Here is a 22324-nt window from a genome sequence, read left to right as displayed (position 1 = left end):
ACTGTTGTTATTCTGTCTGAGACTCCATCAGTACTTGTAAAATTGTTTTTCTTGTTTACAAGAAAGCAATTACATGGAATTATTCCCTATTAACAGAATCTTCCGTCGGTTCTTGGTAGAACAACATTACAATAATAAATGAAAAGCAAACTTGTGTTTTTCATTTATTATTAATTATTCCCTACTTTGATCACGTCATGATTTTAATTCTATTTCATTTTTTCCACTTTTCTGGTAACAATACTACATCATCTGATCTTATTTAACTCCTCTTCCAAGTCAACTAATGAATTCCAAATAGCAGTTCTGCTTTCCTAAAAATAAAGAGTAGTAGGAGCAGTTTATATCAATGAAGTATGCTAAATCCAACTATGGAAAACCCAGGATGGAATGTAACAATATAATGAAAAGCATAGTTACTACTCACCACATAGCGGAGGTGCTGAGTCACAGAACAGCACACCGAAAAGACTGTCAGAACATTAGCTTTTGGCCGACAAAGCATTTGTCAAAAAAAACACACACACACACACACACACACACACACACACACACACATGACCACAGTCTCTGGCTGCTGGAGAGTCTGGCTCCAGTTGCCAGAGATGAGATCGTATGTGTGTGTGTGTGTGTGTGTGTGTGTGTGTGTGTGTGTGTGTGTGTGGTGGGGTGGGGGGGGTCTATTTTTGACAAAGGCCTTGTTGGCCAAAAGCCAATGTTCCAATATAGTCTTTTTGATGTGTCTTTCTGTGACTCAGCATCTCCGCTATACAGTGAGTAGCAACTATCCTTTTCATTATAATGAATTATGCTACATATTTCTGGATATGAACTACGATGGCACAAGGGTAGCAGCAATCGAATTCTGGGATTGGATTCTCAAAGAGGCAGTGGAGATATAACTGCATGCTCAACTAATAAATAGGCACAGCAGCTTTTAGTTAAGCAAGGTCTGGGATCCAGCCTTCAGTATCATCAAATCACATCAGCAGTCTACACAGACATCTTCTCCTGTGAGGACATCCGAAGAAGGAGACATATTGTCACCATGGTGACCCTCATGTGAACACGGCTGTGACTGCAGAAGGACTGTGGTTCATGATGTGGCATGGGCCACTATGCTTTCCCCACCACCTGGCGCCATGCTTCCCCCACCACCAGCCATGAACTGCACAGAGGCACCAAGATGGAGGCTGGGGTTGGGGGGGTTAAGACGATATAGGGTCATCATCCATCAGAGATGAATTAGTCTTCAGGAATGTCTGATGATAGCAGTAAGTCGACTTGCCAAAATATTGCACCTTTTGGATGATGCCTCCTGGCTGAATGCCTGGAAATATTCAAAAGTTACATTAACTTTACTTTGAGGATTTGTTATTTATTGTTGACAATATTATGAAAAGGAAAATTGCCACTATATAGCTGAGTCACAGGTAGCCACAACAAAAAGACTGTCACAAAAAAGACTGTCACACACACATACACACATGCGTGTGTGTGTGTGTGTGTGTGTGTGTGTGTGTGTGTGTGTGTGTGTGTGTGTGTGTGTCATCTATTGTGCCTATCTGTGACTCAGCATCTCCATTATATGGTGAGTGGCAACTTTCCTTTTCATAATATTCCGTCTTGGATTTTCCTTTTATTTCTTTTGAAGCTGTTACCAAGGTTGTGTATGTTAATGGATTATCAGAATAAACACTAAACAACTCTGTGGATATAAATTTTCCCTCATGATAGCTGCCACTCAATGCATGTTCAGCCATGTCTACATTCTACACATAACCCAACCTGCAGTGTCATTTATACTTGGTGATCTTTATGATGAACCTTCCTGTGAACCCAACATAAACTTCTGTACAGGTGCAAGGTATGTAGCTAGTCAGTCTTGCTATACATGCACTAAGTTCGTACTTTGAGGCAACCTGGAGCACTCAAAGAATAGTTGCTATTAAGATTTCTGCTGCTGTTCTTCAGTGGTAAGCAACAGCAATTTCCACAATTGGGGCATTACAATTCATCATGTAGATGGCCGCCACAACATTCCAAGCATTAACTTTTATAACATCTCCTACTGTTCCCTATTCTTTATTTCTCTCTTCCTTTGTCCCTCAGTTTCCATCTCTTCCTACCTGTTATTATTATTATTATTATTATTATTACTATTACTCTCATTTATCATATTTTATACCATATTTTCCCTGAAATAATTTTTTCATAATGTTAGTTTGATACCCTTTGACACAATAACTGGATTATGCACCTAAACTTTTCATCAGTTCAAATTCCACTTGAAGGAGCATTCAGCTTGATTTTTATTTATAAGTTTCCTTTAACTGCAGATTCTGAAGAATTTAATGCTTTTTGTAAAGGTTCTTAGTTCCATACTGGAATGTTAACAGTTCCTCCTCTTCTTCAGCCCTTTTCTTATCACTAAAAGAGAAAACGTTACTTATGAAAAGTTAGGGCGCACACACACACACACACACACACACACACACACACACACAAATCTGTTTTTGCGCTTTTTTGTTTTAAGAGTCTTCAGTTTTTCAAAATTCTGTCACTGAATGTCACATAGATACAATATTAAAAAGGAAAACACTTCCTAATATTCAGCAAAATTATATTTATTTGGTCACAACCCGGCTTTTGGTTTCTCAAGCCATCTTCAGGTGACGACTGAATCTCACAAACACAGAAAAATATGAGGTGCAACTTACACAGATACTATTTGCACAGAAGATACAATAATGACAGAGTTTACATAGAAAAACATTAAATTTTTTGTCACACTAAAATAATTACATCAACTAAAAATGGGAGTAAATGAGGTTTTTGTGACACATTTAATGACTGATGAGAAATAAGATGAATTTACAATTTGAATCTAGTATTTGTAACGAGGACTTAATTTAATAACGGAATTGGGAACTATTTCCAGGTGACAGTAAATGTAATGCTTTCCTATGTAAGCACTCTGACATTTTTCTGTCTTCTGTAGAAATAATATCTGTGTAAAGATATGAATATAATAGAGGGAAACATTCCACGTGGGAAAAATATATCTAAAAAGAAAGATGATGAAACTTACCAAACAAAAGCGCTGGCAGGTCGATAGACACACAAACAAACACAAACATACACACAAAATTCTAGCTTTCGCAACCAATGGTTGCCTCGTCAGGAAAGAGGGAAGGAGAAGGAAAGACAAAAGGATATGGGTTTTAAGGGAGAGGGTAAGGAGTCATTCCAATCCCGGGAGCGGAAAGACTTACCTTAGGGGGAAAAAAGGACAGGTATACACTCTCGCACACACACACATATCCATCCACACATACACAGACACAAGCAGACATTTGTAAAGGCAAAGAGTTTGGGCAGAGATGTCAGTCGGGGCGGATGTACAGAGGCAAAGATGAAGTTGAAAGACAGGTGGGGTATGAGCGGCGGCAAATTGAAATTAGAAATTAGCGGAGATTGAGGCCTGGCGGATAGCGAGAAGAAAGGATATGCTGAAGGGCAAGTTCCCATCTCCGGAGTTCTGACAGGTTGGTGTTAGTGGGAAGTATCCAGATAACCCGGACGGTGTAACACTGTGCCAAGATGTGCTGGCCGTGCACCAAGGCATGTTTAGCCACAGGGTGATCCTCATTACCAACAAACACTGTCTGCCTGTGTCCATTCATGCGAATGGACAGTTTGTTGCTGGTCATTCCCACATAGAACGCTTCACAGTGTAGGCAGGTCAGTTGGTAAATCACGTGGGTGCTTTCACACGTGGCTCTGCCCTCCCACCACCACGATCAAAGGCAGAGCCACGTGTGAAAGCACCCACGTGATTTACCAACTGACCTGCCTACACTGTGAAGCGTTCTATGTGGGAATGACCAGCAACAAACTGTCCATTCGCATGAATGGACACAGGCAGACAGTGTTTGTTGGTAATGAGGATCACCCTGTGGCTAAACATGCCTTGGTGCACGGCCAGCACATCTTGGCACAGTGTTACACCGTCCGGGTTATCTGGATACTTCCCACTAACACCAACCTGTCAGAACTCCAGAGATGGGAACTTGCCCTTCAGCGTATCCTTTCTTCTCGCTATCCGCCAGGCCTCAATCTCCGCTAATTTCTAATTTCAATTTGCCGCCGCTCATACCCCACCTGTCTTTCAACTTCATCTTTGCCTCTGTACATCCGCCCCGACTGACATCTCTGCCCAAACTCTTTGCCTTTACAAATGTCTGCTTGTGTCTGTGTATGTGTGGATGGATATGTGTGTGTGTGTGTGCAAGAGTGTATACCTGTCCTTTTTTCCCCCTAAGGTAAGTCTTTCCGCTCCCGGGATTGGAATGACTCCTTACCCTCTCCCTTAAAACCCATATCCTTTTGTCTTTCCTTCTCCTTCCCTCTTTCCTGACGAGGCAACCATTGGTTGCGAAAGCTAGAATTTTGTGTGTATGTTTGTGTTTGTTTGTGTGTCTATCGACCTGCCAGCGCTTTTGTTTGGTAAGTTTCATCATCTTTCTTTTTAGATATAATATCTGTGTAAGTCGCACATCATATTTATCTGTGTTTGTGACAGTCAGTTGTAACCTGAAGAAGCTGAGAAGCCAAAAGCTGGTTCATGACCGAATAAAATTAATTTTGCAGAATATTGGGAATATTTTTAATATTATATTTTATTAATTATTAATTATATAAATTACATTAATTATATTAAAATTTTTAATATTATTGACACGTTCAGCCAAGCACCAACTGAAAATTCTGTTAAATCACATAGATATGTATAGTCAAAAAAATACTATAGATGCCAAGTCATTGGGGAAAAGTAACGAAATAGTACTACAGAAACTAAAGAATCAACACATACAATAAGTTACAACATACCTTTATATGCAGTTTCCCCTTGACTAGATCCAAATCTATTCGAAACTTCCAACAGCTGTGATCCCAACAATGATGGATTTTCACAAAGTTCCAATATCATATGGAAATTTGCATCTAAATCATAGCCCCATAATCGAACTATATCTGGATTTTGGTTACCACCTGAAAGACATTTCTAAACTTAATCAGCTTCACAGAAAAATATGAATTACAGCTATGCATTATAGAATATAATGCCAGAATTTAATAAGTAAAACTAACAGTTATTTATATTTATCAGAGGGTGGAGAAAGGTTGAAATAGTGGGGGATGGGTTATTTAGAGGAACTGAGGAAAAAGAATGTGAGCAAGTGGTTTGCATGTTATCACTAATGTTATTACAAAAAGGATATTGTTACATTCCATTGTTTTATCACTAACATCAACAGATGAATCAATTGAACTGCGAATGCTTCCACAACGTCTAGCCACAAAATGTGTGTATTTGACCAGATTAGAGTCCAATATATAGTCAACTGTGACAGCATCATTACTATCACACACTGGAATTCTCACTGTTTTCTCTAACACATTATTAAAAAGAATTGCGAATAAGCCATTACCTTGTCATATACCTATTTTTATTTCAAAAGGCTGTGAAATTTGTCCCATAAATTTTACTTTACAGACTGTATCTGTAAATGTTTCACATATTACATTCACCAGTTTACAATTTACGCTAAAATCTTGCATTATTTTATCTACAGTTTCTCTACCAACAGAATCAAAACCCTTTTTGAAATCTACAATGATAACTACAATATCCTTTGAATTAAGTAACCTGTGGTGAATTACTGACTTGAGATAAAATATTTGTTCTGAGCATGACCTTCCCTTACTAAAAACACCTTGATATTAACCTATATGACTGTCTAGTGTTGTTTCTATTCTGCTTAATAAAATCTTGGAAAATACTTTATACACTACTGACAATAAGGAGAATCCCCTGTAGCTGTTTACATCCAGTTTATTACCTTTTTTTGTGGAATGGATGTACCAAACCAATTTTCCATTCCTCTGGGATCTGTTCCATTTTCCAAATTTCGTAATAGAGTAAATTTAGCCCATTTGCTGTCTTTGGCAAGAACCACTTCAAAAGTTTAGCTGTATCTTCTCCACTTGCTTTGTTGTTTTTTAGGGTTATAATTACTTCAATTTCTTCTGAAGTTGGTGGTAAATCATCTTCCAAATTTTCATTAATATCTGAGAATTCCGTTTATGACACAGTTCAGGACAGTTCAGAAGCTGATTAAAATATCTTGCTAGTATTTCAAAATTTTCAGTATTGCTTAACACAATTCTGCCATTTTCATTTTTGAAAGAGGCATGTGGAGTTTGGTGCCACTTTACTTTGTTCTTAAAAGTTTTAATTTTTTACAAAGATTCCATCTATTTCCAAAAGTTTCATATTTTCAAAGGCTTGTTTGGTATTTCTGATTAATTAGGCTGTTCCCTTTCTTTGTTATTTAAATTGATCACAATCTTCAATATTATTTGAGCATTTCCATTTTTCCCATTTTTTGGCCCTCTCTGCTAAGGCTGCTTTGCGTATTTACTTCCATTATATTTTTATTTTACTTTTTATTGATCCAAATTTTTTTTGTGCAGCATTATTAATTGCTTTGGATATTTCTTGCCAGTTGTCATGTTCAGCCACTTTAATTTCATCTTGATATTTTTTAACTGATTCTTTTGTTATAGTAGTACTCTCTGTATTATATTTGATTAACCTATGTGACATTCTTTGCTTTTTATTGGCTAGGAGATGGTAGGAGACTGGCATTAATTTTAGAGTGGTAATGATCAGAATCAAATTCAACATTCCTTACTACTTTCACATTCATTATTTGTATTGTAGTTTTTATGAAATAGCCACATGATCTAACTGAAATAATTATGTTTAACAATATTATTATTGTTATTGCCAATGTTGGTTAACTTTATCAAGACACAAAGGAATTAAAGACATTAGCTGCCAGTGGGCACCGACTTAAATCAATGGGGAAAGTCAAATATTTGTGCCAGACTGGGATTTGAACCCTGGTTTCCCGCATACTACGCAGATGCGCTTACCACTACACCATATGGACACAGTAGTCATCGCAATCACATGGACTACCCAAGCACACCTCCCTTCTCAACTTATCCACGCTCTATTCATGTAGTGTCCCTTGCCCATTGTCCTCATTACTCACAGCATTTTACCAACACCTGTAAGGGTTTGAGTGCAGTGTGCATCCACAGTCAAAAGCTCATTGGCCATCCTAGTCTTAATCATATGTGTGGTGTCTGGTCTTCCAGACATGTCCGAAGCAACAGGCAAAAAAAAAAATATATATATATATAAAAAAAACAAAGATGAGGTGACTTACCGAACAAAAGCGCTGGCAGGTCGATAGACACACAAACAAACACAAACATACACACAAAATTCAAGCTTTCGCAACAAACTGTTGCCTCATCAGGAAAGAGGGAAGGAGAGGGGAAGACGAAAGGAAGTGGGTTTTAAAGGAGAGGGTAAGGAGTCATTCCAATCCCGGGAGCGGAAAGACTTACCTTAGGGGGAAAAAAGGACAGGTATACACTCGCACACACGCACATATCCATCCACACATACAGACACAAGCAGACATATTTAAAGACAAAGAGTTTGGGCAGAGATGTCAGTCGAGGCAGAAGTGTAGAGGCAAAGAAGTTGTTGAAAGACAGGTGAGGTATGAGTGGCGGCAACTTGAAATTAGCGGAGATTGAGGCCTGGCGGATGACGAGAAGAGAGGATATACTGAAGGGCAAGTTCCCATCTCCAGAGTTCGGATAGGTTGGTGTTGGTGGGAAGTATCCAGATAACCCGGACGGTGTAACACTGTGCCAAGATGTGCTGGCCGTGCACCAAGGCATGTTTAGCCACAGGGTGATCCTCATTACCAACAAACACTGTCTGCCTGAGTCCATTCATGCGAATGGACAGTTTGTTGCTGGTCATTCCCACATAGAATGCGTCACAGTGTAGGCAGGTCAGTTGGTAAATCACGTGGGTGCTTTCACACGTGGCTCTGCATTTGATCGTGTACACCTTCCGGGTTACAGGACTGGAGTAGGTGGTGGTGGGAGGGTGCATGGGACAGGTTTTGCATCGGGGGCGGTTACAAGGATAGGAGCCGGAGGGTAGGGAAGGTGGTTTGGGGATTTCATAGGGATGAACTAACAGGTTACGAAGGTTAGGTGGACGGCAGAAAGACACTCTTGGCGGAGTGGGGAGGATTTCATGAAGGATGGATCTCATTTCAGGGCAGGATTTGAGGAAGTCGTATTCCTGCTGGAGAGCCACATTCAGAGTCTGGTCCAGTCCCGGAAAGTATCCTGTCACAAGTGGGGCACTTTTGTGGTTCTTCTGTGGGGGATTCTGGGTTTGAGGGGACGAGGAAGTGGCTCTGGTTATTTGCTTCTGTGCCAGGTCGGGAGGGTAGTTGCGGGATGCGAAAGCTGTTTTCAGGTTGTTGGTGTAATGATTCAGGGATTCCGGACTGGAGCAGATTCGTTTGCCATGAAGACCTAGGCTGTAGGGAAGGGACCGTTTGATGTGGAATGGGTGGCAGCTGTCATAATGGAGGTACTGTTGCTTGTTGGTGGGTTTGATGTGGACGGACGTGTGAAGTTGGCCATTGGACAGGTGGAGGTCAACGTCAAGGAAAGTGGCATGGGATTTGGAGTAGGACCAGGTGAAACTGATGGAACCAAAGGAGTTGAGGTTGGAGAGGAAATTCTGGAGTTCTTCTTCACTGTGAGTCCAGATCATGAAGATGTCATCAATAAATCTGTACCAAACTTTGGGTTGGCAGGAGTAGGTGAAGAAGTCCTACTCCTAATGATCCGACTCCTCAAGACACCATCCAAATTGAACCCTGCCTGGAACAGTTCCGTCCTCCGTCACAGCGGGACCCACCTCCTCTTCCTCAAAATCACCCTCTCCAAACCTTCCAGGAATTTCTGACTTCCAGCCTTGCATCTCAATCCCTCTTAAAAAACCTTAATCCTACACCCAACATCACCACTGCTGAAGCCCAGGCTATCCGTGATCTGAAGGCTGACCGATCCATCGTCATTCTTCCGGTGGACAAGGGTTCCACGACCGTGGTACTTGATCGTCGGGAGTATGTGGCTGAGGGACTGCGTCAGCTTTCAGACAACACCACATACAAAGCTTGCCAAGGTAACCCCATTCCCGATGTCCAGGCGGAGCTTCAAGGAATCCTCAGAACCTTAGGCCCCCTGCAAAACCTTTCACCTGACTCCATCAACCTCCTGACCCCACCGACACCCCGCACCCCTACCTTCTACCTTCTTCCTAAAATCCACAAACCCAATCATCCCGGCCGCCCCATTGTAGCTGGTTACCAAGCCCCCACAGAACGTATCTCTGCCTACGTAGATCAACACCTTCAACCCATTACATGCAGTCTCCCATCCTTCATCAAGGACACCAACCACTTCCTTGAACGCCTGGAATCCTTACCCAATCTGTTACCCCCGGAAACCATCCTTGTAACCATTGATGCCACGTCCTTATACACAAATATTCCGCACGTCCAGGGCCTCGCTGCGACGGAGCATTTCCTTTCACGCCGATCGCCTGCCACCCTACCTAAAACCTCTTTCCTCATCACCTTAGCCAGCTTCATCCTGACCCACAACTTCTTCACTTTTGAAGGCCAGACATACGAACAATTAAAGGGAACAGCCATGGGTACCAGGATGGCCCCCTCGTACGCCAACCTATTCATGGGTCGCTTAGAGGAAGCCTTCTTGGTTACCCAAGTCTGCCAACCCAAAGTTTGGTACAGATTTATTGATGACATCTTCATGATCTGGACTCACAGTGAAGAAGAACTCCAGAATTTCCTCTCCAACCTCAACTCCTTTGGTTCCATCAGTGTCACCTGGTCCTACTCCAAATCCCATGCCACTTTCCTTGACGTTGACCTCCACCTGTCCAATGGACAACTTCACACGTCCGTCCACATCAAACCCACCAACAAGCAACAGTACCTCCATTATGACAGCTGCCACCCATTCCACATCAAACGGTCCCTTCCCTACAGCCTAGGTCTTCGTGGCAAACGAATCTGCTCCAGTCCAGAATCCCTGAATCATTACACCAACAACCTGAAAACAGCTTTCGCATCCCGCAACTACCCTCCCGACCTGGTACAGAAGCAAATAACCAGAGCCACTTCCTCGTCCCCTCAAACCCAGAATCCCCCACAGAAGAACCACAAAAGTGCCCCACTTGTGACAGGATACTTTCCGGGACTGGACCAGACTCTGAATGTGGCTCTCCAGCAGGGATACGACTTCCTCAAATCCTGCCCTGAAATGAGATCCATCCTTCATGAAATCCTCCCCACTCCGCCAAGAGTGTCTTTCCGCCGTCCACCTAACCTTCGTAACCTGTTAGTTCATCCCTATGAAATCCCCAAACCACCTTCCCTACTCTCCGGCTCCTATCCTTGTAACTGCCCCCGATGCAAAACCTGTCCCATGCACCCTCCCAGCACCACCTACTCCAGTCCTGTAATCCGGAAGGTGTACACGATCAAAGGCAGAGCCACGTGTGAAAGCACCCACGTGATTTACCAACTGACCTGCCTACACTGTGACGCATTCTATGTGGGAATGACCAGCAACAAACTGTCCATTCGCATGAATGGACACAGGCAGACAGTGTTTGTTGGTAATGAGGATCACCCTGTGGCTAAACATGCCTTGGTGCACGGCCAGCACATCTTGGCACAGTGTTACACCGTCCGGGTTATCTGGATACTTCCCACCAACACCAACCTATCCGAACTCCGGAGATGGGAACTTGCCCTTCAGTATATCCTCTCTTCTCGTCATCCGCCAGGCCTCAATCTCCGCTAATTTCAAGTTGCCGCCACTCATACCTCACCTGTCTTTCAACAACTTCTTTGCCTCTACACTTCTGCCTCGACTGACATCTCTGCCCAAACTCTTTGTCTTTAAATATGTCTGCTTGTGTCTGTATGTGTGGATGGATATGTGCGTGTGTGCGAGTGTATACCTGTCCTTTTTTCCCCCTAAGGTAAGTCTTTCCGCTCCCGGGATTGGAATGACTCCTTACCCTCTCCTTTAAAACCCACTTCCTTTTGTCTTCCCCTCTCCTTCCCTCTTTCCTGATGAGGCAACAGTTTGTTGCGAAAGCTTGAATTTTGTGTGTATGTTTGTGTTTGTTTGTGTGTCTATCGACCTGCCAGCGCTTTTGTTCGGTAAGTCACCTCATCTTTGTTTTTATATATAATTTTTCCCACGTGGAATGTTTCCTTCCATTATATATATATATATATATATGGTTAAGTTTACATTTAACATTTGTTGGCTCGTTTTAATCAGTACTCAATGTCTTTTTATTCCTTTATTGAATACATTGCATAAGTATGCTATTTAACACATCAAAAAGCTTGAAAAGTCATTAGCCCCCCTCCCTCCCCAAAGCACAATCAGTGAACTCCATCTATTTGCATCTAGAGTAAGTTTCACAAGAAAGTATGACACAGTGTTCCTAATATATGGGTAGTAGGTACCCGAGATGAGACATCATTACTAGCCTGGCTTTCACCTAATGGGATGTGAGAACCTGCCAAAAAAAAACCACATCCAGGCTGGCTGGCACACTGGTCCTTGTTCTAAATCTGCTGCACAGATTTTAACCAGGCACATGCACCTCTCTGTCCCAAAAGCCAGCATAGTAAAATATACAGCAATCTGGACATAAAAAATGCAGAATTTCAATTACACATTAAGATACAACACAGGGAGGTGGATCAGATCCATTTGCTCTGACAACATGCCTAACGATAAATAATATGTTCTTTTGAAAAGGATGGTTGTTACTCACCATACAGCGAAGATACTGAGTCACAGACAGGCACAACAAAAAAGACTGTCAGAAAGGAAGATTTCACAGCCTGTGCCACCTGGATCTTTCCCACAAACACCAGCTTTTCTGAATTGCACAGGTGGGAACTCACTCTGTAATATAACCTACATTCCTATAACACGCCTGGCCTCAACCTATATTAGTCATTGTCCTTACCCATCTAACACCTTCCCTATCCCCATTCCAGAAGTACACAGCCCTCATTCCACCAATGCATGCACAGCATTTTTACTTCTCTACTTTCCTGCTACTCCCACCCCTCCCACCCTGTCTCCACCCACCACACACACCCCATCGCTGCGTGCTCTGTCTAACCTCCCAACAGTACCTAGTTGCCCTACCCTCTCTGCATCTCAGCACTTCATCATCCCCCACACCTACCCTGTTATCCCTCCCCCTTCCTGCTCCACCATCCTCCTTACCCCCACCACCTGGCTGCCTGTCCCATTATGTGCTGCTCCTCAGTCTTGCCTCAGCAGCCACAGATTGGGGTCATGTGTGTGTAGGTTGCATGTGTGTGTGTGTGTGTGTGTGTGTGTGTGTGTGTGTGTGTGTTATATTTCTGACGAAGGCCTTTTGGCTAAAAGCTCACTTTCTGACTGTCTTTGTGTTGTGCATGTCTGCAACTCAGCATCTTGACTATATGGTGAGTAGCAACTATCCTTTTAATAATATTGCTGCATTCTATACTGGATTTTCCATTGTCCAATTTTGCCGGACAACTTTTCTTCCATTTTCTAACCAAGTGTTGTTTTCCTTTGTTACTATTTTCTAATACATTACTATACACAGAATCCGTTCCTCTTTCCTGTGTTTCTTTTGACGCTTTACAAACCACACTGCATGCTCTAATTATGGGCCATACTGTATCAACCAACTCAGCGGCATGCAACAGACAGCTACAAGTCTGCACTGATTGTTGGTGCAGCATCTCATGTCCCACATTGCTTCAACTGATATCTGTGATCCTATACCATCAAATTGATCACTTTTCCTGTGTCACTGTCATTTTTTTTTCAAGTGTTATTTCCTTACCTTCCTGTGCCACACTAACTTGTATCTCATCCTACCAGTTTCTTCCCACTCCCTGCTTCTTCTCGTCTCTATTCCATTTCGCACCTACTAACTTCATCTAATCTACTCACACCTGCTTCCCCCTCCACAATTATTCACACACATACCTGCTAACCACATTACAATCCCTTTAGTTATTTTTTCTTTGATCTGATTGTGTCTTCACAGCAATTTCAGTTGGTTTCTGCCTTTCACTTTTGGCCTACTCTCTCAGATTTCATCTTGCTTCCTCTTACTTTAGCAGTTCTATTCTTTTTGTGATTTTTCCCTTGGATTAGTGTCTTTTTTTGTGTATTTCTATGTTATTTACATTTCTGTACGCATTTTCATCCACCACCATGCATCCTTGCTTCGTCCATTTGCTTCACTGGAGGTAAGTTTCTTTATACCTAGAAAGAATCCAGTGTCACACACTGTTCCTGCATTGTTGCTTAGCTCACGGTATCCCTCCAAATGGCCTTACCATCAATAACCCATCTCTGGCTGCCACCCTTCCTTTGACAATGCCCTCCATTTGATCAGATTCTGCCAATTTTTAACCTTCACCAATATAGTCCTGTAAAACCATATCAATCATGCCCAAAACTACTTGCAAAACCTCCTCTCCATCCACCACAAAATTCTCCCCCAATGCAATACCAAATTCCTGGATCCTATATCGCACATTGAAACTCTTGCCTTCTAGGAACGAGAGCAACATGCACAGTGCCACCTCAAAAAACACCCTGTTCACTTCCTACTACAACTATCCCCCACTGTTCACCATCTCTACAACAACCTCCAAACCTCCCCCACATTTCCTCATAACTGACAAAACCTGCCTCGCAATCCTACTACATTTACTCCACCCTCAAAAACTCCCACCACCATACAGAATCGAGAACCTAAACACACCCGAAACACAATCATGAACCTTTCCTCCAAAAGTGTTAGCCCCACAGAAGTATTGGTCCTTACCAAAGACCTCACCTTTTGCCCCACTCCCAAATTCAACATGCAGGACTTTTTAAAGACCTTCTCCTCCTGGTGCCTATAATGAAAACATTTTTTTTTGCCCCCAATCTAGCAATCATACTTGACCAAAAACAAATACTGAACCATGCCCAACTCAGTTCACTCCCCCACCCAAACATGATCCATCCCCACTGCCCTCCCATCTCCCATCACTCCTGTTATCTTTCCAGAATTTCTTAACCTCGAACCTTGCTTCACCATAATTCGTCATATCCCTCAACATGGAAACTAATCCTATATCCACAAAAAGAACCACAATACACCACCTAAAAACTGATCCCCAGCTTTTAATCCTACCTGCTAACAAAGGCTCCACCTCTGTTGTTTTGAAGCGAAAGGAATCCCTGGCAGAAGAATTCCCCTAGCTGTCAGATTCATCTTTCTACAAACACTGCCACAGTGAGCCCATTCCAGAAATCCAGCAGGATCTCCAGTCGATCCTCAATTCTTTACCCCAATCCCAGGACCTTTCCCCAGAGTCCATCTCTCTCCTCAGCCCTACTGCTCCCCGCATCCCTACCTTCTACATGCTTCCTAAAGTCCATAAACCCAACCACTAAGGATACCACATTTTGGTCAGTTATTGTGCCCCCACTGAAAGGATCTCTGCTCCCTCATTAGCTTCACTTGGTCTTAAGCAACACAGCAAGCCACCTTTGTCAATGTTGACCTTCACCTCAAAGATGGCTACATCTGTACCTCTGTCCATATCAAACCTACCTACCACCAGCAATACCTCCACTTCAACAGCTGCCACCCATTTCACACCAAGATGTCACTTGCGTACAGCATAGCCAACTGCAGTCTTTGCATCTGCAGTGGTCAAAATATACCGAGGGTCTCACTGAGGCCTTCACAGACTGTAATAACCTCCAAACCTTGTACAAAAACAGATCTCCCATGCCTTACATCTCCAGTCACCCATCACCTCCCAAAGTCACACCAGCCAGCCTCAAAGGAGAATTCCCCTCATGATTTAGTATCAGCCAGGACTGGAGCAACTGAATCACATTCCCATCAGGGTTTCAACTATCCCTCATTGTGCACTGCAATGAGGAATGTCCTACCCACTATCCTTCCCACCCCTCCCACAGTGGTATTCCTCTGCCCACTGAAGCTACACATATTCTCATTCATCCCTACATAATCCCTGCTCCCAGAACCTTGTGCCATAGCTCATATTCCTGTCATAGATTTAGAAGCAAGACCTGTCCTGTACATCCTTCCACTGCGACCAACTCCAGTCCAGTCACATGCATCACCTATCCCATCAAAGGCAAGGGTCTCTGTGAAACCAGTCATGTGATATACAAGCTCAGCTGCAACCACTTTGCTGCATTCTATGTGGACATGACAACCAACAATCTGCTTACTATATTAGTCTGCTGGTCTCCCTCCATGATTTTGACATCCCCCCCACCGCCACCCTGACACAGACGCATGCACACACACGCACACGCACATGCGCGCGCGCGCGCACACACACACACACACACACACATTTCCCTCCACTACTAAATTGATGATCTCTTGATGGCTCTGAATGTGTCCTATCAACTGATCCCTTCTTTTAGTCAAGTTGTGCCACAGATTTCTTGTCTCTCCAATTTTATTTAGATCTCCTCATTTATTATGTGATCTACCCACCTAATCTTCAGTATTCTTACACTCACTTGTAGACTCTGCCTTCTTTTCTAAGGTTCAGAGTGAACTTATATACTGCAGTAGTAAGACATTCAACGAGCTCGAACCCATCATAAAGAAAGTGACTGGGAATTACCAGAAAGTCAAAGCTAAAGGCTTTTAAATAAAATAGTCTAGAATTGCTTGTATGATGTTAAAATTTAAAATACACTAATCAGGTGGCTAATTTTGTTGTGGTACAAGCATCAACTGACCACTAAAACTCCATGATGACAGCTGGAGAGAGTGGCAATAGTCTGATGATGATTGTACTATGATCGAAACTGATCACCTGATTAACAAATTTTTAATGACTTACATGTGATCCTAGACTATTGTTATAATTGTTTTAGTCTTATTTTTTTATCGCTGTTCCAGCAGATGAACAGCAGTTATCTAGTAAAACTGAAGGTGCAGCAGCTTTTCAAAGTAGCAGCTTACTCTTTAATTAAGTTCCTCATTTGTGTGGCAATATTGTGCATAGTTGCTTTCCAATTCCTGAGGGTATTTTTAATCCATCATTACAACTACAAGAAAATGCATGTTTTTCTCATGAGATGTGTTTTGCTACATTGAAGCAAAACATCATCAGTAGTGGCAATTCCTGTTTGGTTTCTCCTCTACAGCAGGAAGTGCCATCTGCTAGTTATGTCTTTAGTTTCTGTCTTCATTAGACACTTGATACTTGTAGTTTAATTTTTGGCTGCTTTGTAGAATTATGCTTTTTTTATGTTTTACATAGCACACTTTTTTATACACCACCGTTTACTGTAATAGTGGTGTATGAAAAAATGTGCTGCGTAAAATGTAAAAAATGCATTGTTTTACAAAGCAGTGGAAAATCAGACTTCCTAAGAAACCAAGCAGAAATTACCACCACTGACGATACCTTACTTCAATAGAGTGAAACATATCTCATGAGAAAAACATGCACTTTCTTGTAGTTGTAGTGATGGAACAAAAAACACCATCAGCAATTACATCCTACGAGGGTTGTCAAAAAAGTAATGCGCCACATTTTTTCCTCAGCCAAAAACAATGCTATGAACGTGAAATGCTACGTACGTATTATCTGAAGCCTCCTGAGTGAGCACACCAAGTTTCAATCACTTCCAACAGGTAGTGTAGATGCAGGACAGCTTCAAAATGGTGTCAATAGATGATGTAAGTTACAAGAAACATGTCGTCATTGAATTTATCACTGCAGAGAAAGAAACTGTGGGGAATATTCACAAACGCTTGTGCAAAGCCTACAGAGCATCTGCTTTTGATAGAGGTTCCATTAGTCGCTGGGCACAGAGGATGAGATCACCAGAAGGTGGTTCAGTGGAGCTTCACGATTTGCAGTGGTCGGGGAGACCATCCACGGCTGTCACACCTGAGATGTTGCAGCAAGGTGATGTCATCGTTCACAAGGACAGACACATTATGACTCAACAGTTGGCGCTGCATCTGTCTATCAGCAATGGAAGTTCACATAGTGAGCACTGGCTCTGCCACCACGACAAGGATTGGTACTGCCAGGGCATACATGCCCTTGATTCACACTGGAGGAAGGCCACAGAATGGGATGGAGGTTACATGGAAAAATAGGGCGTGTAGATAAAATAGCATTCTTTTGAGAGTGTAATTCTCATTATGTTCAATACAGAATTGTTGAAGAAAAAAATATGGTACATTACTTCTGGGCAACCCTTGTAATTAACTTGATTAAATTATCTGGCATAAGCATGAACAAACATTATGCAGTATAGTAACAAATTATCATTAACATAGTATACAGATTATGTTTCTACATTTTCCTTGTCTTTTTTTAATGTGTATAGCTTGACTCATTTCACATCCCTAAAGGTATTCTTCTCGATCAGATCTATGGAAGATCATGAATGAATGACTGAATATGACAATTACTACATCTTGGAGCCAAAATCCAGACACTTATCTGTTAACCTTAGAGTCCATATCTGGATGCAGTATAGTATACGACCTAAAAATGGGTCATTAATACATTGCACTTCTATTTTGGAGGAGCAGGGTTCTGTCATCACAGTTAATGTTTTACACTGAGGTGACAAAAGTCACGGGACAGTGATACGCACATATAGAGATGGCATAGTACAGGGTACATAAGGTATAAAATGGCAGTGCATTGATGAGCTGTCATCTGTACTCAGGTGATTCATGTGAAAAGGTTTCCAATATGATTATGGCTGCACAACAAGAGTTAACAGACTTCGAATGCTAAATGGTAGTTGGAGCTAGACGCATGGGGAATTTCATTTTGGAAATCATACGGGAGTTCCATATTCCAAGGTCCACAGTGTCAAGGGTGTGCCAAGAATACCAAATTTCAGGCATTAACTCTCACCATGGACAATGCAGTGGCTGACAGCCCCCACTTAATGACAGAGAGCACCAGCATTTGCATAGAGTTGTCAGTGCTAACATACACGCAACACTGCATGAAACAACTGCAGATATCAATATAGGACATTAAACAAACAGATCCTATACGACAGTGCAGCAAAAACTGGCATTAACGGGTAGTCTATGACAGCAGACAACCAACATGATTGCCTTTGCTAACAGCATGACATTGCCTGCAATGTCTCTCCTGGGGTCATGGCTACATCAGTTGGTGTTTTAACTTCAAGTTGAACAAATATATTTCAAGGACAACGCAATACATGAAAGTGACAGATCAAGTAAACAGAGTAAGACGTGTGTACACTTTAACAGTCAAATCATAACTGAGTCCGAGTCTAGCGGCAACTGGCTGGCTGGCCGCTTAAGTGGCGCTGCTGCTGCATGGCTAGCAGACAGTGCCACATGTAGAGGACGCGCGTAACTGCGCGGCGGCACTTTGAAAGATCGGCGAGTCACAACACTTTTCCCCCCTTTCAAGTTTTTGCACAGGTCTTGATGGAGGTGGCCTGTAGATTGCTAAAGTCCATAGGTGTTGTTTGACTGGCCGTAAGGTCTCGAGGAGGAGGCTTCCCGTATGGACGGAAGTGTCCCCGATGATAACGGGTCGAGATGATAGGAGACATGGGGGTCGAACCTGCTGGGGACCCATGCACCAATCTGCCCACTGCGGCAAGTCCGGTTGTTATAACAGGAGACATGGGCGATGTGTCCGCGTCCGTAGGAGAAGGAGGCGAGTAGAGTTGCTCCGACAGATGGTGGTCATCTGGTTCCTGCATGGGCACTTCCCCTGGTGGTGTCAGTTCTTGTGCTGGCACCGATATGATGGTGAGAGGACTGCATAGTGAGTAATGAGAGATTCCAGGATCCCGAGCGTCAGGTAGAGCCAAAGGTGCTGTAGCGGCATCCAGAATAGGTGTTGCCGGCACACGAGGCCGAAGCTGGACCGAATGACGCACTGCAACACCCATGTCCGTCTGGATTTCATACAGGCGTCGGCCACAGTGTCGTAAGATGTGGCCAGGACTCCATTTTGGCCGCCTGCCATATCCCCGTACCCATACAAGGTTGCCGGCGGTGAACCGGCCAAGCAAAGGCACCCGCGGCCGTGAGGTGGAAGGCCGCAGAAGATGAAGTAGCGTGTGGGGCTGTCGGCCATGTAAGAGCTCAGCTGGGCTGTGGTCGCTCATGGGGGTGAAATGGTAAGAAGCCAGAAAGTGGAGAATCACATCATCAGTAGCAGAAGAAGTCAGGAGTTTCCTCATCTGAGCCTTAAATGTGTGTACCAGTCGTTCAGCTCACCGTCTGACTGTGAATGGAACAGAGGGGCCGTGACATGCATGACGCAGTGACGGGCACAAAAATCCGCAAAATCGGAAGAGGCAAATTGCGGACCATTATCAGTAACAAGAGTAGAGGGAAGGCTTTCCAAAGAGAAAATGCAAGCTAGAGTATTAGTGGTTGCCGCGGTGGTAGGCGACGTGCAACGGACAATGAAAGGAAAGTTAGAGTAGGCGTCAATAACGAAAAGCTAATAAGTACTTAAAAAGGTCCCACGAAGTCAGCATGAATACGCTCCCAGGGCTTCTCAGGTGAAGGCCACGGTGACAAAGATGACTTCGGGGCAGCGGCCTGTGACGCACAAGGGCCGCAGGCAGCGACCACGTGTGCGATTTCAGAGTCGATGCCGGGCCAGTACACATGACAGCGTGCCAGAGTTTTTCTGCGAGAGACACCCCAGTGCCCTTGGTGAAGGAGGCGCAAGACCGAAGCACACAAAGATGCAGGTACCACAACAGGCGGCGAAGCATTTTCGGTGGAAAGGCGGATAACACTATCCCTAGCCATGAGGCGGTAACGCACAGCGTAGTAGTTCCGCAACGGATCAGAAGTCTTAGCGGACGGACGATCTGGCCAACCCTTCTGAATAAAGTGTAAAACCCAGGAGAGGGTAGGGTCAAAACCCATAGCAGCCGCCAGCCGGTCCTCGGTGATGGGGAATGTGTCCACAACCCGCTGCTCGGCAACATCCAGTTGGAAACACAAAAGTTCGTCCCTATTGAATGCCAGATCAGGACCCATGGGAAGGCGAGACAGTGCATCAGCATTCGCATGTTGAGCTGTCGGCCAGAAATGAATCTCATAACTGAAATGAGACAAGTAAAGAGCCCAACGCTGGAGGCGGTGTGCAGCCTTGTCGGGAAGTGACGATGGATGAAACAAGGATCTGTAACAAGATGAAACTTGGATCCATAGAGAAAAACACCAAACTTATGAAGAGCATAAATAATGGCCAAAGCTTCTTTTTCAATTTGAGAATACTTTTGTTGGGCATCTATGAGTGTTTTGGAGGCATAAGCAATGGGTTGTTCAGAACCGTCAGAAAAACGGTGCGCAAGGACTGCACCGACCCTGTATTGAGAGGCGTCCGTGGCAAGAACAAGATGTTGGCCAGGTCGATAAGTAGCCAGGCACGGGGCCTGTTTCAGCATAGCCTTCAATTTCTGGAAAGCCACATCGCATGATGCGGACCAGTGAAAAGGCACGTTTTTATGCAACAGGCGATGTAACGGCTGAGGCACTGAAGCAGCAGACGGTAAAAACTTGTGATATTATGCTATTTTCCCCAAGAAGGCCTGCAGTTCCTTAACAGATGTAGGGCGAGAAAGGGCATCGATCGCAGCGACAGCGTGCTGAAGTGGACGAATACCATCCCGAGAGAGTTGAAACCCCAAGTACGTGATAGATGCCTGAAAAAATTGTGATTTCTGAAGATTACACTTAAGACTGGTGGTCTGTAAGACATGAAAAAGTGTGTGGAGGTTCTGAAGATGTTCTTCAGTGGTGGAGCCAGTGGCAACAATGTCGTCCATGTAATTTATACACCCAGGGACAGGGAGCAATAATTGTTCCAAGAATCGCTGAAAGAGAGCAGGGGCGCTGGCAACCCCGAATGACAATCATTGGTATTGATAGAGGCCGAAAGGCTGTTAAGCACCAGAAACGGCCGGGAAGCAGTGTCGAGAGGAAGTTGATGATAAGCTTCTGACAGGTCAAGTTTAGAAAAATACTGGCCTCCAGCAAGTTTAGTGAACAATTCTTCAGGTCAAGGCATAGGGTAAGTGTCAATAAGTCATTGAGCATTTACAGTGGCCTTGAAATTGCCACAGAGATGAATATCACCATTTGGCTTAGCAATGACGACGACAGGAGAGGACCACTCACTGGAAGTGACAGGAAGCAAGACCCCTGAAGCAGTGAGACGATCCAGCTCCCGTTTGACCTGATCACGAAGGGCCACAGGAATGGGCCGAGCCCGAAAAAACTTAGGCCGAACAGTGGGTTTGAGAGTGATATGAGCTTCAAAGTCATTTTCACGGCCTAACCCAGGAGAAAAAAGGGACGAAAATGTCGTCGACAAGGAATCCAATGTGCTTTGCACGTGTGGGTTCGTATCCCATCCTCGTCACCAATTGTTTTAACTTCAAGTTGAACAAATATATTTCAAGGACGACACAATACATGAAAGTCACAGATCAAGTAAACAGAGTAAGACGTGTGTCACTCTAACGGTCATATCATAACTGAGTCCGAGTCTAGCGGCCGCTGGCTAGCTGGCCGCTTAGGTGGCGCTGCTGCTGCATGGCTGGCAGACAACACCGCATGTAGAGGACGCGCGTAACTGCGCGGCAGCACTTTGAAAGATCAGCAAGTCACAAAAGTTGGATTCTAGGCGACTGGAAAATCTGGCCCGGTCAGATGAGTCCTGATTTCAGATGGTAAGAGCTGATGGTAAGATTTGAGTGTGGCACACACCCCATGAAGCCATGGACCCAGGTTGTCAACAAGGCATTGTGCAAGCTGGTAGTGGCTCAATAATGGTGTGGGCTGAGTTTACACGGAATGTATTGTGTCCTCTGGTCCAACTGAACTGATCATTGACTGGAAATGGTTATGCTCGGCTACTTGGAGACCATTTGCGGCCATTAATGGACTTCAAGTCCCAAAATGTATCTGGGCACTATCATTCACAATTGATTTGAAGAACATTCTGGACAATTCAAACAAATGATTTGGCCACCCACATTACCGACATGAATACCATAATACATTTAAGAGACATAAACAAGAAGTCAGTTCGTGAACAAGATCCGGCAATGGCAACACTTTCGCAATTAGGGACAGCTATAAAGGCAGCACAGCTCAATATTTCTGCAGGGGACTTCCACTAACTTTCTGAGT

The 22324-nt window shown here is 43.6% G+C and overlaps 1 protein-coding gene across 1 annotated transcript in view; it reads right to left on the bottom strand.

Moving 5' to 3' along the window:
• Nucleotides 1–22324, bottom strand: part of LOC124615774 (spatacsin) — a 395474-nt gene that overhangs the window by 103134 nt on the left and 270016 nt on the right. Inside the window, exon 29 of the mRNA XM_047143873.1 lies at nucleotides 4894–5055. Coding sequence (XP_046999829.1) covers nucleotides 4894–5055 — 162 coding nt within the window. The remainder of the gene's footprint in view (nucleotides 1–4893; nucleotides 5056–22324) is intronic.

Source organism: Schistocerca americana, chromosome 5 (genome assembly GCF_021461395.2).
Source record: "Schistocerca americana isolate TAMUIC-IGC-003095 chromosome 5, iqSchAmer2.1, whole genome shotgun sequence".
NCBI classification, from domain to species: Eukaryota; Metazoa; Arthropoda; class Insecta; order Orthoptera; family Acrididae; genus Schistocerca; species Schistocerca americana.
Note: the sequence above shows the minus strand (reverse complement) of the source record. Positions and strands in the feature narration are given on the sequence as shown.